This window comes from Rhineura floridana, chromosome 1 (assembly GCF_030035675.1).
Source record: "Rhineura floridana isolate rRhiFlo1 chromosome 1, rRhiFlo1.hap2, whole genome shotgun sequence".
Taxonomy (NCBI): domain Eukaryota; kingdom Metazoa; phylum Chordata; class Lepidosauria; order Squamata; family Rhineuridae; genus Rhineura; species Rhineura floridana.
In genome coordinates, this window is record NC_084480.1 from 221,188,959 (window position 1) to 221,206,988 (window position 18,030).

General features: G+C 41.5%; 1 protein-coding gene across 3 annotated transcripts in view; it reads left to right on the forward strand.

Moving 5' to 3' along the window:
- Positions 1 to 18,030, forward strand: part of TXNL4A (thioredoxin like 4A) — a 38,457-nt gene that overhangs the window by 17,435 nt on the left and 2,992 nt on the right. The window contains exons 1-2 of one of the 3 annotated variants that reach the window (XM_061593939.1): positions 2,126 to 2,359; positions 11,721 to 11,893. In XM_061593939.1, the coding sequence (XP_061449923.1) occupies positions 11,741 to 11,893 (153 nt within the window). In that variant the 5' untranslated portion in view covers positions 2,126 to 2,359; positions 11,721 to 11,740. Of the gene's footprint in view, positions 1 to 2,125; positions 2,360 to 11,720; positions 11,894 to 15,221; positions 15,301 to 18,030 lie in introns of those variants that run through there. The other 2 variants (XM_061593957.1, XM_061593949.1) reach the window with 2 other exon arrangements.

The following is an 18,030-nucleotide window of genomic DNA, read 5'->3' on the forward strand; positions in this document are numbered from 1 at the left end:
ATAGCAGGCAGAACACAGTCCTTTAATTGTGTGGGCTTCTAAGATCCCTTAGCTGGCTTGTCTCTGCCTGAATGAAAAACTATGCCGGTAGTACATTAGTTCCCTGGTTCACATTCATAACAGGGATGTCTTCCTGTCTTATACTCAGATTCCAGATTTGAACAGCATTTCCAAGTGACCTTGTCAATTAAAAATAAATGTCCAATCTATGTATCAGCCATTAATATCAGGCCTGACTGAAACACATAGGAGGTAGTTATGTTTACTTTGCTGTGTCTACAGTGCAAAAATTTGGTGGGGAAAAGCCATTATCAGCCCCAGTATGTTTTCATGATATACACATAGAGGTGAAATAAATAAATGCATGTATCTGACCCACTTGTTATGGGAACAAGCAGGAATACATTAAGTATAAGCTGTCATCCTAAAACACATCCTAGGGAGTAATCCGCATTGAACATGGTGGGCCTTACTTCTGTGTAAACGTGCATAAGAATGATTGCACTTGGGTCCTGCTTGTCGGTGTGCCATGGGCATCTGGTTGACTACTGTGAGGACAGGATGCTGGACTAGATGAGCCAGTAGGCTCTTTTGTTCTATTTTTATCATGCAACTACCAGAAGGAAAGAGTGAAGCTCCTGTGAAGCTGTAAGATCAAGCATCAACTATATTAAATACCTTTGAGGGGACTTTTATTTACAAGATGCCTCTAACAATTTTTTGAGATGAAGGATATGCATTTATTAAATATAATAAAATAATCTTAATTACTCTCTGTATTGAAAAACTTTTAAGGATAGTAAAACTAAATTCATTACATTGCAAGTATGATAAAAAATGTACTGGTCCAATACAGACATGTACAATTTCTAGAAATGCTAAAGCCATGGAAAAAAATATTTCCCCCTGCTTTTCCCTCCTAGTTGTAGGGCAGCATAAATTAAAACCCTTCCTTAGCTACTCTGATATATTTGTCCAAAGGATGGCTGCAAATGTGGTATAGACACAGCAAGTACTACTGAACATACTACAATCCTAAACACACTGGGAAGCAGGCCACACTACGGAAGTAGGACCAAGTAAACACGCATAGGATATACTGAAACTTTACAATGGATGTCACTTTAGGATTTCTCAACGTGTTTGCACTATACATTTAGAGCACATTTACCCCTCCCCCAAAGACTCCTCGGAGCTGTAGTTTACACTTCACAGAGTTATCAGCACCCTTAAAAAAACTACAGCTCCCAGGATTCTTTAGGGGGGGAAATGTGCTTTAAATGTATGATGTGTCTAATGCGTCACATTAGTCTATTCAAAACATTAGGTACAATGGACAACCTACTTGTTCAGTCTGTTTTGAGGCTCTGGAAAAGTCGGGAAACGAAATTTCAATGCATTTGATGAAATGTATTCTATTTTGCCAGGAGGGTTCTGTTACCGTAAGGGGTTTTTGTTACCTTTGGAATGGGGATAACTTTAACACTACATAAACAAATCATACAAGATAAATGATCGAATTAAAAACATTTTAATACTGAGTGCAAATCTACATGTCTACTCAGAAATAAGCCCACTGCGTTCAATGGGACTTGCTCCTAGGTAAATGTGTATAGGACTGCAGCCTAAGAAAGTTAAAACTTTTGTTCCTGTTTTTTGGAGGGGGGAGCGGGGACGGACACTTTGCTACCAGCCACCATAGCTACTCTAAAATTGTAAATTCTCATGGGGGGGCTAAAGGAACCAAGAAATCAGAAGCCTGTGACACTCTATTAATTGTAAGTCTATACACGAAGGATGAAATGGCAAGCTCTACACCCAGACCTGAGCAATCGATTCTCGCTCTCCCACTCCCTTATTACTTAACAGATTGGAAAAAACTTAGATAATTACATCAAGAATTCCACTAAATAAGCTTTCGGGGGACGACTTTTCACAGTGATTGACTTGACCCCAAAGTCTTTGTAATCACATAACACACGCGCTTAATTGCTTTCGGGACTAGATGCACGCGAAAACCACCATTTCTACGCCGCTGACGCGCGTCTAACTACATTCGTCTCCCCTCTTCCTGGTCTTATAATGGATTTGTCCCGATCTTGAAAGTCTCGATTAGAAGAGTCATTTCACTTTTCCCTCCCGTCTCGAAGTGAACTGTCCGGAAGTGACCGAACAAACGACGAGCAAATCGGTTTCATTTCCTCTTATGACGCTACCATAGCCCCACTATAGGTGGCTTTTGTGTTTTATTGGCGCCTAGGCTCGCCCACCGTTGGCTGCCTCTCGGTGTCTGCGAGCGTACACGTTTCCTTAGGGGAGGTTGTTGGAAGCCGTTATAGCCGTTGGTTTGGTGCGTTCGGTGAGTGGTTGGTGCCTGGAAGGAAAAGATAACTATTATGATCTAGAAGGAAATTCTTGAGCTGAACAAGGCGGAATATAGTCCCCTCGGGGGGAGGGGTGTCATGAACAGGGCAAAAGGATAAACCTTAGGGAGGGGAGTAAGGTAGGAACTTGGTAGAAGTCAAAATGGCACAAACAGCGCTTGATTTGACTCGAGGCATAGTCCCAGGACCTCTCTTCAACGCTAGGAGTTTGCCCTTGGAGGATCCCTGACCATTGGCTGTTTTGGCCAAGGGAGTTCAACAACATCAGAAGGGCCACAACTTCTCCATCACCCCTGGTTTATAGAGTGCTGTAGAAAGTACAAATGTTTCAGGTTTTATTATCTCTGTTTCTTTCCATTATATTACTATGTGCACAATAGTCGAGTCAAGAAGATCTGCATTATTTGGCTATGATATTTATATGCTGCTCTGCAGTTTGAAAACTAACAGAATGACTCACAAATTTTTTACAAGAGAAATAATAGCAGAAAAATAAAATAATAACTGCTAAAACATGTCATGATTTAATGGGAGTTGGCTAAGATGCTGTAAGATAAAATGGTTCTAAAAGGTGCCTGGGTATACAGGAGGGGCTTCACCTTGTGCTACAAGGACAACACACTTGGTGAGCCTGCCTGTGGAAGAGTGTTCTAGGTCTAGGGCACTAAAACCAAAAAGGCCCTGTCTCAGGAGTCTTCCCTCCTACCTGAAGGCCGTGTGATCCAGATATGATCCTCCAAGAATGATCTTAATATTTGGTGTGTATGTGTCATGTTGTCCTTTATATTATTGGGATCCAAGTCATTTAGGGCTTAAGAACAAAAATGAACTAAAACCAGAGTATTGTCCCTACATTGCAGATAGAAGGGCTGAGCCTGACAGAGAGTGGCTCATGTGAGGCAACTTAATGAGATTATTTATTTATTTATTTCATTTTATTTATAAACCGCCCATAGCATGTAGACAGAGACATGATTCAAACCAGGGACATAGTACTACACCAGCTTCCTGCAGTAGCTCCCTATGCCAATACTGAGGAAATGCCTCTAGACTAGGTGTAATGTGCAGATGAACTTGAGTCCTAGCATTCCTGCCTTCGAGGTGTTACAACTCTAATCTCACCAGTCTCTGGCTTTGTAAGGGGGCATGCCAAAATAATTACCCTCCCTTGGATCACATATGTGATGCTTGTCTATTTCTTTGCCCTTCTTTCTGAGAGTTTGTCAATAGCATGATAGAAATAATTTGTAATGTATGCGTTTGTGATGTTCCTATATTAATGTATATATGGTAAGTGTTGGTTGTTTAGAAGATACATGGTAAGTGGAGTGAAAGAGGAGGGGGAGTGAATGGGCAGTAGAGTGCTAGATGTTTGGCTGAGTGTTTAAAATGGCTGAACGTATAAAAGGAAGAGTGAGAGTGGAATCAGGGGGGAGAAGAGAAAGAGTGGATTGCTTGGTGGGGTTTGAGAGAGTTGTTTGCCAGGAGAGAGTGGAGAAGGAGGGGGGTGGAGTTCGGATTAGTATTGAGTAAAACCATATGCTTATGTGCCTTAAGAAGAAATCTTGTTAATCTTGTTAGCTTTGTTATCTTTAATAAATACTTAATTTGGTTTACCAAAGGCCTGATCCTTGGCTGGGGTTTCACAGACCAGAAGGGAGGGTAAGGTAATGACCAAGACTGAAGGGGAACTGTAACAAATGGTGGCAGCGGTGAAGAGAATAACAATACCAGTATTCAGAGTCTCTGGGAATACTAGTATTAGGACGTAATTGGTGGTTGCCTAGCAGGGGGATCTGTTGAGATCTGTGCTAGAGCGGGGAGAGAAACAATAAAAAAGGACAGTCCGGACTGGTGGAGTCCCTGGTGGTGCCTAGTGACAGGCAGTAGCCACGCGCAGGTAGGAACCTGACAGGGAGAGCCAGGGAAGGGCGTCACACGTGGTGGCAGTAGCGGTGGGATACGAACAACAGAGAATCCAGATACGAATACTAGAGAATCCAGAACAGTGGTGTGGCAAACAGAAATAACAAAACAAGATTTCTTGTGAGAGTGACTGGCAAAGAGTGTGTGGCAAAGAGTGGGTGAACTCAAACACCATGGCTGAATACATAAAAATGAAAAGAGAGGAGCTGGTGGAGAAGTGCATAACATTCAATTTACCTCACGAGGGTAAAGGGGTAGATGAATTGAGGGTAGCACTTATAGGATTTGCAACTGCCCAGCAAAAACAACCTGTCAGGGAAGAGACCCCAGAAGGATATTTAAGCAATCCCGCTTATATAGAGTACTTGAGAGAGAAGTTAAGATGGGAGGCTGAGGAAAAAGACAAGCAGAGGGCGTTGGAAGCTGAGAGATTGTGGAGGGAGGCTGATGAGAAAGAAAAGCAGCGGGTCTTTGAGGCTGAGGAAAAAGATAAACAGCGAGAGTTAGAAGCTGAGAGATTGAGGATGGAAGGTGCAGAGAAGGAAAAACAGAGGGAGTTGGAATTTGAGAGAATGAGAGTGGAGGCAGAATTACAGGTAGAAAAGTTAAAATTTGAAAGAGAGAAGTTTCATTCTGATGAGACAAGGAAAGACAGAGATGGAGCAAAAATAAAAATTACTCCAAAGGACTTTGCTGTCTATGAGCCTGGTCAAGATCCTCAAATTTACCTCAGCACCTTTGAAAAAGCAGCTCAGTTGTGGGGGCTACCTGAAGATAAATACATGCAGTATTTATCAAATCTGATCAAAGGGGAATTGGCTGAGGTATGCCAATATTTCCCCTCAGACAGGCCCGTCACCTATGCTGAATTCAAAGAAGCAGTGTTTAAAAGATTCAGATTGGGGCCTGATTATTTTAGAAAGCTTTTCAGAAACTGCCAGATACAGACAGGGAGGTCTTTCGTGGAGCTGGGGGCAAAACTGATGGACATATTTGGGAAATGGCTGACAAGTGCAAAAGCTCAGTCTGTGGAGGAGGTGAAAAACCACATGATATTGGATCAATTATACCATCAGTTACCACCAGAAATAAGGCTCCTAGTCAAACACCGTTCCCCTACATCGGTGCAGGAGGCCGCAGAGATGGCAGATCACTTCGCCTCCAACAGAACTGGCTGGTTGGGGAAAACATCAAGAGATTTTAAACCCAGACCATATAACGCTGGCAGAAGGGATGTGGTACCACAGAGAGTGAGTCCTCCAGTAAAATCTGAAGGGCACAGGACACCCCAGAGTGGATCTGTGTACCCTAAAAATGAGGAGAAATTATGCTACAAATGTGGTAGACCGGGGCACCTACGTTTTCAATGTGAGGTTGCCAACCCCATTAGTAATCCTGCTCAGACAAGGGCAGTGAAAACAGAGCCCAAGGCTTTAGAAACAGCGAAAAAGGTTCAGTTCTGCCAGATAAACTGGACAGAAGTAACAGACCTTGATTCAAGTCTGAGAGAGGAAGTGTGTGTACAAGGGGCAAATTATTGGGCATTGCTTGATACTGGTGCCGCTCAGACATTGCTGAGGCCAGATTTAATAAAATCTGAGGTAATATTACCTCAGGAAACTGTGACTATCCAAGGCGTGAGGGGTCAACCAGAAAGTTTGCCTGTGGCCCTGGTGGAAATGACTTGGAGAGGCCGAGAGGGCCGATATAAAGTAGGCATTAATGCCCAGCAACAAGAACCAGTAATACTGGGAAGAGATGTAATGGGAGCCCAAGGAAAGATCTATGTAGTGACCAGACAGCAAATTGGCAGAGAAAAAGAAGCCATATTAAGGGGGGCTGAAACAAACAGGGTGGAATCTGTTAACCAGCCTCAGGTCACCATAGCAACCACTAGCAGGCCTGCTGAAGGAGACAAACTGTATCAAGTGGCCTCTGGGAAAGAAGCAGAGCAATTCAGGGAAGAGCTGCATAAAGATATAAGTTTGTAGCAGATAAAGGAACAAGCTCTGACCCAACAGATTCCTTTCACTGACAAACTGAGGAATCAAGTTGTGTGTGAGAATGGGATTTTATATAGACTGTGGATGCCTGCTGAGAGAAAGGATGAATGTGAACCAGTGAAGCAATTGATAGTACCTAGCAAATACAGAACCAGATTGCTAGAGGTAGCCCACGATGTCCCATGTGCAGGACATCTAGGAATAAAAAAGACCAAGAGGAGATTGGCTGCACACTATTATTGGCCAAACATCTCCAAAGATGTAAAACAACATTGTCTATCTTGTGGAATATGCCAAAAGGTGGGAAAAAGTGGAGTAAAGACTAAGGCACCCTTAAAGCCCCTTCCTATAATTGGACAACCCTTTTATAGAGTGGGAATAGATTTGGTGGGCCCTTTTTCCAAACCCACAAGGCATGGCAAGAAATATCTAGTGGTGGTGGTGGATTTTGCCACCAGGTACCCAGACGCAGAAGCACTAAGATCTGTAAAAGCCCCTGTAGTGGCAGAGGCTTTATTAAAAATCTTTATGAGGCTGGGTTTCCCTCATGAAGTGCTGACGGATCAAGGCAGTGTATTCATGGGAGAAGTGATGCAATGTATGTGGAAATGTTGTGGTCTAAAACATCTAAAGACCACTACTTACCATCCTGCCACTAATGGGTTAACAGAGAGATTCAATGGCGTTTTGAAGGGCATGATCAGAAGCTATGTTCAAGATCACCCACAAGACTGGGATGAACGGTTGGGATGCTTCTTTTTTGCATTTAGAGAAGTCCCTCAAGAGTCAACAGGCTTCTCACCCTTTGAACTCATGTTCACTAGAAAAGTGAGGGGACCTTTGGAACTATTAAAAATTTCATGTGAAGGAACCCTGGGAGAGTACAAAACATCTGTAGTAGATTTTGTATTGGAATTCCGCAATAAATTAACATCAATGATGGAGGTGGTGGAAAAGAATTTGAGTCAAGCACAGGAGAAGCAATGTTACTGGTATGACAGAACAGCCAGGGAACGTGTGTATGATGTGGGAGATATGGTTATGGCTTTCATACCCAGGAAACATGACAAATTACAGGCTAACTGGGAAGGACCATATACCATCAGAGAAAGGCTTGACACAGTGACGTATGTAATCACCACAGACCAATTAAACAAAAGCAAAGTGGTTCATGTAAATATGTTGAAGCCTTACCATACCAGGGATGCACAGGTGTTGCAAGTTACCTTATTCCCTGAGGGAAGTGGGCCTGAACTTCCAGATTTGGTACAGGAAAGCAAAGACAAAGGAGGGGTAGATCAAGTGGAATGGTCAGAGGAGGTGGAGGAAGTAAAAGAAGAGATTCTGAGAGTTTTGAAAACCTATAGGAATCTCTTTAGCAACAAACCTGGCCGAACCAGTATAGTTATACATTCCATTGATACTGGAGCTCATGCCCCAATCAGATCTGTTCCGTACCGTGTGAATGGGAAAGTTTTGAATGAGATCAAAAAGGAGGTGGAAGAGATGCTGGAATTAGGAGTGATCAGGGAATCCATCAGTCCCTGGGCCTCAAGTATAGTCCTGGTTCCGAAAGAAGATGGAACGACCAGGTTTTGCATTGATTATTGGCTAATCAATAAAATTACTGTCCCAGATGCGTATCCTATGCCTAGGGTAGACGCAATGTTAGAGTTATAGGGGCAGCAACCATTATCTCTACACTAGATCTCTGTAAAGGATTTTGGCAAATGGAACTAGACGAGCAATCCAGAGCCAAAACTGCCTTCAGTACACCAGATGGGTTATATGAGTTTGTGACCTTACCCATGGGACTAAGGAACTCACCAAGTTCATTTCAGAGGCTAATCAATACTGTGTTGCGAGGCATGTCAGATTTTGCAGTGGCCTATATCGATGATGTGGCCATTTTTAGCAAGTCGGTGCCTGAGCATGTCCAACACCTGACAGCAGTATTGGAGGCCTTAAGAAAAGCAGGCCTCACAATAAAAGCTAAGAAATGCCAGTTTGGACTAAAGGAAGTAATCTATTTAGGACATAAGGTGGGGAGTGGGAAAATCACCCCCTTATGGAGCAAGGTGGAGGCAATACAAGCGTGGCCGATCCCCTTAACCAAAAAACAAGTAAGGGCATTTCTGGGTGTGGCTGGATTTTATAGGAAGTTTGTGAGAAATTTTGGGGAAATAGCAACCCCCTTGCATGAATTAACAAAGAAGAAGTGTTCTGAGCGTGTGGTATGGACGGATGAATGTCAGAAGGCTTTTGATCTACTGAAGCAAGCCTTGTGCCAAGGACCTATATTAATAGCACCAGACTATGAGAAACCATTCATCGTGGCTACAGATGCGTCGGACCTGGCGCTGGGAGTCGTCTTGCTACAGGAGAGAGAAGGCACCAGACATCCAGTGGCGTACCTGAGTCGCAAGCTGACGCCGAGGGAGAAAAACTATTCGTCGGTCCAAAAGGAGTGCCTAGCGGTCGTGTGGGGACTGAACAAGTTGCGCCCATACGTGTGGGGACGAAGATTCACAGTGACTACGGATCATTGGGCCTTGTTATGGTTGCAGACTATGAAAAACCATAACACTATACTGCAGAGGTGGTCCTGGGCCCTACAGGACTATCAAGTGGACTTTCAGTTTATAAAAGGCAAGGACAATGTACTGGTCGATGGACTTTCCAGGCAAGTGGCTGGGACTGCAGTGACGTGACCAGACGGAGGAACAAAGAAAGACATTTTCCCCATAGAGACTTTTATTTGTTAACGCGACATATAAATCCTGGAACAGGAATAATACTCTGCCGTTGTTTTAAGAGGGGGGAAATGTGATGTTCCTATATTAATGTATATATGGTAAGTGTTGGTTGTTTAGAAGATACATGGTAAGTGGAGTGAAAGAGGAGGGGGAGTGAATGGGCAATAGAGTGCTAGATGATTGGCTGAGTGTTTAAAATGGCTGAACGTATAAAAGGAAGAGTGAGAGTGGAATCGGGGGAGAAGAGAAAGAGTGGATTGCTTGGTGGGGTTTGAGAGAGTTGTTTGCCAGGAGAGAGTGGAGAAGGAGGGGGGTGGAGTTCGGATTAGTATTGAGTAAAACCATATGCTTATGTGCCTTAAGAAGAAATCCTGTTAAGCTTGTTAGCTTTGTTATCTTTAATAAATACTTAATTTGGTTTACCAATGGCCTGATCCTTGGCTGGGGTTTCACAGACCAGAAGGGAGGGTAAGGTAATGACCAAGACTGAAGGGGAACTGTAACAAATGGTGGCAGCGGTGAAGAGAATAACAATACCAGTATTCAGAGTCTCTGGGAATACTAGTATTAGGACGTGACTGGTGGTTGCCTAGCAGGGGGATCTGTTGAGATCTGTGCTAGAGCGGGGAGAGAAACAATAAAAAAGGACAGTCCGGACTGGTGGAGTCCCTGGTGGTGCCTAGTGACAGGCAGTAGCCACGCGCAGGTAGGAACCTGACAGGGAGATCCAGGGAAGGGCATCACAGCGTTCCATAGCTCTAGGATTTTAATTAGATTTATGTCCCACCCTTCCAGTAGGAGCCCAGGATAGACACATTAATCTTTTGCAGCCAAAATACATATATAGACGCATCTCCTTTTCCTTGGAGCCTTTCAAACAATCTTTGAAAACAATCTTTGAGAGGGACAGAGGGAGTGTAACTCTGCTGATTCTCCTTGATCTCTCAGCGGCTTTTGATACCATCGACCATGGTATCCTTCTGGAGAGGCTCGCGGAGTTGGGAGTTGGAGGCACTGCTTGGCAGTGGTTCTGCTCCTACTTGGCGGGTCGTCTCCAGAAGGTAGTGCTTGGGGAACATTGCTCGACACCGTGGGACCTCCAATGTGGAGTCCCGCAGGGATCGGTTCTGTCCCCCATGCTTTTCAACATCTACATGAAGCCGTTGGGTGCAGTCATCAGGAGTTTTGGAGTGCATTGCCATCAGTACGCTGATGACATGCAGCTCTACTTCTCCTTTTCATCTTCTTCAGGTGAGGCTGTCAGTGTGCTGAACCGCTGCCTGGCCGCGATAATGGACTGGATGGGAGCTAACAAACTGAGGCTCAATCCAGACAAGACTGAGATGCTGCTCGTGGATGGTTTCTCTGACCAGGTGGTGGATATTTACCCTGTGCTGGATGGGGTTACACTCCCCCTAAAGGTGCAGGTTCGTAGTCTGGAAGTTTTCTTAGATCCTTTCCTGTCACTTGAGGCTCAAGTGGCCTCGGTGGCTCGGAACGTGTTCTACCAACTTCGGTTGGTAGCCCAGCTACGTCCCTACCTGAGCAGAGGGGACCTTACATCAGTTGTACATGCTCTGGTAACCTCGCGATTAGACTACAGCAATGCGCTCTACATTGGGCTGCCTTTGAAGACAGTTCGGAAGCTACAGCTTGTCTAAAATGCGGCGGCCAGATTAATAACGAGGACCAAGCAGTCGGAACACATAACACCTGTTCTGGCTCGCTTACATTGGCTGCCAATATGCTTCCGGGCCAGATTCAAAGTGTTGGTTTTAACCTATAAAGCCCTATACGGCGCAGGACCACAATACCTATCGGAACGCCTCTCCCGATATGAACCTGCCCGGACACTGCATTCTGCATCGAAGGCCCTCCTCCGAGTCCCGACTCATAGAGAGGCTCGGAGGGTGGTGACAAGAACTAGGGCCTTCTCAGTGGTGGCCCCCGAATTCTGGAATAGTCTCCCCGTTGAGGTGCGTACGGCGCCGACGCTGCTGTCTTTTCGGCGCCAGCTTAAGACCTGCCTCTTTTCTATGGCGTTTTAATTTAAATTTAAAAAAAAAATGTAATCTGATTTTTGCACTTTATACGTTTTTGTAATATTTATTATGCACTTTTTATGAGATGTATTTTGTATTTCTGTTGTACACCGCCCAGAGAGCTATTGCTAGTCGGGCGGTATAAAAATATAATAAATAAATAAATAGATAAATAATATTCTGTGAAAGGGCTGCCTCTTCAGGTGGTAATCTTTCCTCTCAGCCAGACGCTGTGTTCATATGCATGTCTTTCTGTTCCCTCTTTCCGTGTGTGTGTGTGTGCTGAATCTGGATTGTATTGCCAACTGTCAGGAAGAAGGAAATTTTTACCTCCCATCAATATGTCCCTAATTATGTTGTGCCATTGTATAGATTTTAAATGCAAATTGCTTTGGTAGATTAATTTTGGCTGGAAAATAGGTTATAAATAAAATTAATAATAAGAAACTTGATTTCCTGGCCTAACACAATACACTTTATGTAAATTTACCATTCAAAATGAAACAAACCTCTTTGTTTTGATTGATTCAACTGTTTTTGGTAACATCGAGCGCAATATAGATACCTGAACTGTAAATTATTGCCTCTTTCTATTCTATTCTGTTTCAGGACTTACACAGATTTTGAAGATGTCGTATATGCTTCCACATTTACATAATGGCTGGCAAGTAGATCAGGCCATTCTTTCAGAAGAAGACCGTGTCGTGGTCATTCGCTTTGGGCATGACTGGGATCCAACATGTATGAAAATGGATGAAGTTTTATATAGTATAGCTGAAAAGGTAAGGAGTTTTTATTTATATTGGATAGTAACTGTTCTACTAATGTTTGAATCATACCCATTTAATCCAAATTAATGTTCTAAACTCAGAACATAAACTTATGAGGAAACATATGCTAAAATAACAAAATTTATTTTCTTTAAAATTATACCAAAGAGGATATAACTGGGATGTGTGCTTTTTATGTAAGTTTTTTTTTTTCAGGAAAGGTTGGACACATTTGGGACTCAAGGCTCTTCCTTGTACCTTAGGGACTCTTGCTAGAGTACTATTCTGTTAAATTTCAATATTGTTTGTTTTGGCTATTAGCCATAAAGTATCTGTGTGCAGCGGGTGCCATCCAGGCAGACAGTGCAGATAGACTTCTTCTCATCCAGTGAGATTTCCTCTCCTTCCCCTGCAGCCCTCTGCACCCCTTCCCAAATCTGCTTGAAGGTCTCCCAATCCTCTGGAGCAGAATGGGCGGGGGGGTGGGGCTGCACAGGGGAGGAGAGGAAGAGGAAATCCTGTTGTGCAAGTGAAAATTTGTTCTGCTGGCAGATGGACATCATTAGATATAAAATTAAACACTTTACAGGCTGAAAGTATACATTAATCTAGCGTAAACTTCAAAATATGAGACTGAACAGCACATAAGTAATTTACGGAATTAATGGTCAAAGATGGTAGTGACAGACGTTAGCTTAGTTGCCTTCAAAAGGAGATTAGACAAATGAATGGAGGATGGATCTTTCAGTTACTATTAGTCATGATGTCATAGAATATTCAGATTCAGAGACAGGATGATTCTGAAATATCTTTTCTGCTCAGGAGCAACTGGCGGGGGAGGAGTTGCCTTCACACCCTTGTTGTGGGTTTCTTAGTGTCTGGTTGGTTGGCCATTGCGGGGAACAGGATGCTAGATTTGACAGACTTTTGGGTTAATCTAGCAGAGTTCTTCTTAATCATGCAAAGTGTACATGGACTTTTAGGTAAAACAAAAGCCAGAGGAGTTACAATTTGGGTCTTTTTGGGTCTAATGTCAGCTCATGTTCCTAAGATACAGGCTGAAGAAATAGGTCAATATCTTGCTGGAGCTAAGCAGGTCTGGCTTCAATCAGTGCTTGCATGAGTGACTGTGTAAATGGGCGACTGGATATAAATTTAAGCAATAAATAAATGGCTTGACATTATGAGAACTGGCAGGCAGAAGCCCTGGGTTTGTGTGCTCTTTATTCTTTCTCCACGAGATGAAATGAATGTTTGACCATGAGTTCCACAAAGTCATTGCTGTTTTGCCTGAGCAAACAGTGGTTTATGTAAAGCATAATTTGTGTGCAAGCCAAGGTTTAAACATCTGGTAACACTCTCTGCTGCTGATTAATTTTCATTCATTGCATCTCCAAGGACTACAAGTTAAGGAAAGGTGATAATCTCTGTATTATGTTAAAAATTCTTAATTTTATATTTCCACAGATGTTAAACTACAAGCTACATGGAATATACTTTTAAAATCTATCGTCCAATATAGCAGTAGTCAGTAATTGAAATCTGAGCATCTCCTGAAGGAGAGTTCATCCATTTTGATAAAATAATTTTCCAATGTGTAGCAATATTAATCTTGATTCTTCCCAGAATACAGAGGTTACTGCCTTTCCTAAAGTTGTAGTGTTTGTTTTTCTGATGAATGAAATTGAATTAGCAAGTCTTACAAGGAAGCAGAACAAGGCCAATTTCCCCAGCTGCCACAACACTCCTGCATTATTAGAGAATGCACTTGGGACACAACTACCTCATGTAAAAGCCTGGATAAGCTTGTGGGTCTAATTGTTGCCCCATGTTAAATAAAATTACATCGTAGGATAGAATACAAAGCTTCAGGAAAATTTGGATCACAGAGGAACCCTTGATAGGGATTTTGCAAGCCTTCTTTCAGGGCAGTTTGCCTGTTATTGATCTTAATATTTATTTGTAGAATTCCTAGCCAGTTTATCATTAAAAATAATCCCAGACTGTGGCATGATAAACAAAACAAATACATAATGTAAAATAAAATCATTTTCATAAAACCACTGAAACACTAAAACTCATAATCACTTACAACAAATAGACAAGTCAATGAGGGCAGGCTACTCAAATGCACAGCCAGTTTAGCCAAAAGCCTGGGTGAACAGGTATGTTTTTAACTGGTGCCAAAAATCCATCAGGGTCAGCCCCAGTTGAACCTTTGGGGAAGAGGCATCTCATATTTAGGATGCTGATACTGACAACACCCTCTCACATCTTCTCCATGACTCCTGGAAAATAGTTTGAAAAACAGCATTGTAAACCATTGAAAGGAAGAGAATTCACTGGTATGAATACTACTTTGGCACCTGAGATGCATATTTAGGGTCCGTGCTATTTTGTGATTTTAGGTTGTTTTTCATTGTTTTTAATGCCATATTTTCAAGTTGTTGTAACCAACCCTGGAACCTCTGGGTGAAGGGCAGGTAATAAATGATGATGATGATACTGTGGTAGGTGAAGAAGATGTGGCATCATTTTAAAGCGGCTAATATGCTATAGGTAGTTTTATTCGCTAAAGTTCTGGTGGACCTGGGCCCTTCTGTCAACAGGAAGGGCATCTTTGGATCCAACCCTATATAATCTTTTATCGCAGAAGTTATAAAATTATGTAATGTTTACATTATTTATTATATTTGTCACTTAGTACAAAATTTATGTCTGAAAGTGACTTACAATTTTTTTTTAAAAAAAACAGACAATACGAAATTTAAAATACATCAAAAGATAAAAGGACATTATTAACTAGAAGTGCTCATCCTGCGCTAACACATAAAGGGCACATCCTACCACACTCAGCTAAAAGATGAACACCAATTAAAAGCAAAGTGCCTGGGTGAATAATAATGTCCACACCTGCTGCCTAAAGGCTGATAGTGATGCTGCTAGGTGTATCTCTCTGGAGAGAGCATTTACATTCAGGGAGCCGCTGCTGAAAAAGCCCGACTTTGTGTTGCCCCTCTTCTTAGCTTCCTTGGATGGGACACACGAACAAGGGCCTTCAGTGCAAATTTCTTACATTCAGGTACCAAAATTAAGACACAGTTACTGGTTTACATTTTGACATTTTAAAGGAAAATAGAGCTAAAAATGTTACTTTTAATATGTGGGGGAAATGTTAAAACATTGCCAAGCAGAAAGAAAAGGACTAATACTGTTTGGAATACTGTTATAGGTAGTTTTAGAAGGAATTCTAGTAATTTGGCAAGCATATTGGCACTTAAAATTTAATGTGGGGAGAAAAGAACAATATAACTATGTATTTAAACATCTCCCTCTGCAGAAATAGCAGATTAAAGAGGGTGATCCTTCCTCATCCTCTTGCTTACGAGTCCTGTTTGGATATCGCTGCTGTACAAAGAGTGAGTAATCAGTTACAATTGTACTGCATATTTATACTAGTACTATCATGCAAACCTATTGTCATACTGCAATTATATTCTACATTGGGAGAAAATTTAATTGCCAGTGAGCACTAAAGCTGCCAGTTTTTATGGTGGTTGCTGTTCAGGTTAGAATTTCCAGCAAGTGCAGCTCATTCCTCCACTATTTGTGCTCTTTCTCTGATGCAGCATGTCTAATTTCCAACGTGAATATGCTGTCCTGGGGTGCAAAAGATATCCATGTTTTGTACAACACTGACTTCCTGTCAGGTCCCACAAAACAAAACAAAAAGTTTGCCAATATGTGCTGCTAAAGAGAAGGGTTTTTAAAAATGTTTTGCCACGTTTGCCTGCTTTATCTTTTCTGTTCTTATGAGCTACATATCCATCTCTGTTTGATTTTTAGGAAACAACCTCTGGTATGTTGGAAGAAGTATTTTCTAAAAACAAGAATAGATAGACCTAACATTTCTAAGTCTCCTAGTGTTCAAAACTGAAAATAGCTTCTTTGAAATAATTAAGCTTTTTGTTTCTTACCCTTTGAGCATTGGGAATTTGTTGTCATGTTTTATAGTTTTAATACCCATGCAAGGTTCAAATACTTTTATATTTTCAGAATTTTCAGGAGGACTGTAGAAGGGTTGTAAGTGTTTTAGATATATGTTGCAGCGTATTCAAAATAAGTACGTATGCATATGTAATGGAGAATTTTTATATATCCACACATATAAACATAGATATTAGAAGCTATATGTTTATGAAATATAAGAAAATCTCAAGGAACTAGGCAGTGGGCCCACAGGCCTTTTTGAGACCCCAAAATCCAGTCTCGCAGAGGCAAGTGAAGTTCGGCCTGAACTTCTCAACCCTGGTTCCCTGACTTCATTTTATTTACATATATACAAATCCCATAGGTTATATAGGTTAAGAAATATATTTTGAAGAACCCTAAAATCCAAGCATTAAAACCAGGCCTGTGAGTGAGGGCTTGATAGCAGGCAATGGTCAATTCACCTCACTTTGTACTCCTGCTTTTGCCAAAACAGGCCTGTGTATGACTTACTTTAATTAATGAGTATATTGTTCGGAAGCAAGTGAGCATGTTACCCATTTTAAACCGTTTGATCCTGGGAAACTAATTTTTAGTGAAAGAAATAGTTGGCAAGCATATATATGTTATTCTTGTTCTAGTATTCTGTAGAGCAATGGCTCCGACTAGTAGAAAACTTTGTAACATTATCAAAGTAGGAATGAGGGAAACTTTTTTTTTTAGCATTTATTTATAAGATGTCTCAGTGTGATTAATTTCAGTCTTGATAAGTAGAATACAAACTTTGTAAGTGGGTTTTTATGGTAAAAAGGTATTTTGAAGTAGTTTGCTTTTTCCATTTCCCTGAGGCTGAGAGATAGTGGCTGGCTCAGAATCACCCAGCGTCTCCCTTAACTGTGTGGTCTCCAGACATAGTCCAGCACTTTAATCATAACCCTTTCTCTATAGCTATGCCTTTTCTTTAAGTTAGGAATGGGATTTCTAAGAAAATATAAGAAATTAGAACCCCTATAACAAATTAACAGAACTGTGGTGCTCATGAACTTCCAGTCACCTTAGGTTGAGCCAAACCCAACCTGGTATCGTTATATTGCTCAAGGAACATGTTGTAAATCTCCAGGGGTACCTGGGTCAGCCTAGCCGATCATGAACAATGGAATACAGAAAGTACCAGGTATGCATGAAAGACCACTCAAAATTGTAGAATATAGTGCATGGTAGTATTTATTTATTTATTACTGGCATTTGTTAGTCGCTTTTTTTCAACAGTAGAACTCAAAGCAACTTACAACAAGAAAAAAACACAATAATTGAAATAACTTATAACAAGAGCAAACAATTGCAACACATTTTCAAACAAAATAATACAACCATAATAAAAAATAGCAAATATGACAATAGAAGAATACCACACTATAAATATAACATATAATAGAAGGCCACATTAAGTGGTTTCAACTGGCCTGGAAAAGCGTTAGTCAAGGGGGACAGTAGAACAATGGTGATACTAGTAGGACAGACAGAATACTGGAATAAGAAGTATATTAAAACAATGACAAATTACCTGTACACGTGTTCATGTCGCTAGAGAGTAGAATTACCTAATGTTTTCTGATTGGTTTGGAAATACTGCAGAGAGGAGAAACTGTTATGTTATGTGGGAAGGAACTTGTGGGATTGGTGAACTAATGTCACATGCTGCACTTAGTACTGTATAAAAGAGTGCCTCTTTGCAGTCCTCACTGGACTCTCTGGGAGGCTGACCCTGCGTATGCTTGTAAAGAATAAAGGCCTACATTTTTGCTTCAAGCCTGTGCCTTCAATTTTACTCAAGGACCCCCAGTCCAAGATCCTAAAATTCTCCATCATATGTTTTACCAGATTTAGGTGTATTTTAGTAGTATGTGTGTTCAGTTGGTTATTTCCTGGAAGTACGTGACAAAGTTAATAAAATGACGAAAGACTTTTGAGAGGCATTAACCTTGTGAGAAAGGTTTGGTAAGATTTAACTTTTAAGTTGAACAGTGAAGAAGCAAAGTACAAATAGACCTAGTGCAGGGGTCACCAACCTTTTTGGATCATTTGGATTTTTGAGAAAGTGTCATGGGTACGTCACAAAATGGCTGCTGTGGGGGCATGGCATAACACCAAATAGCTTG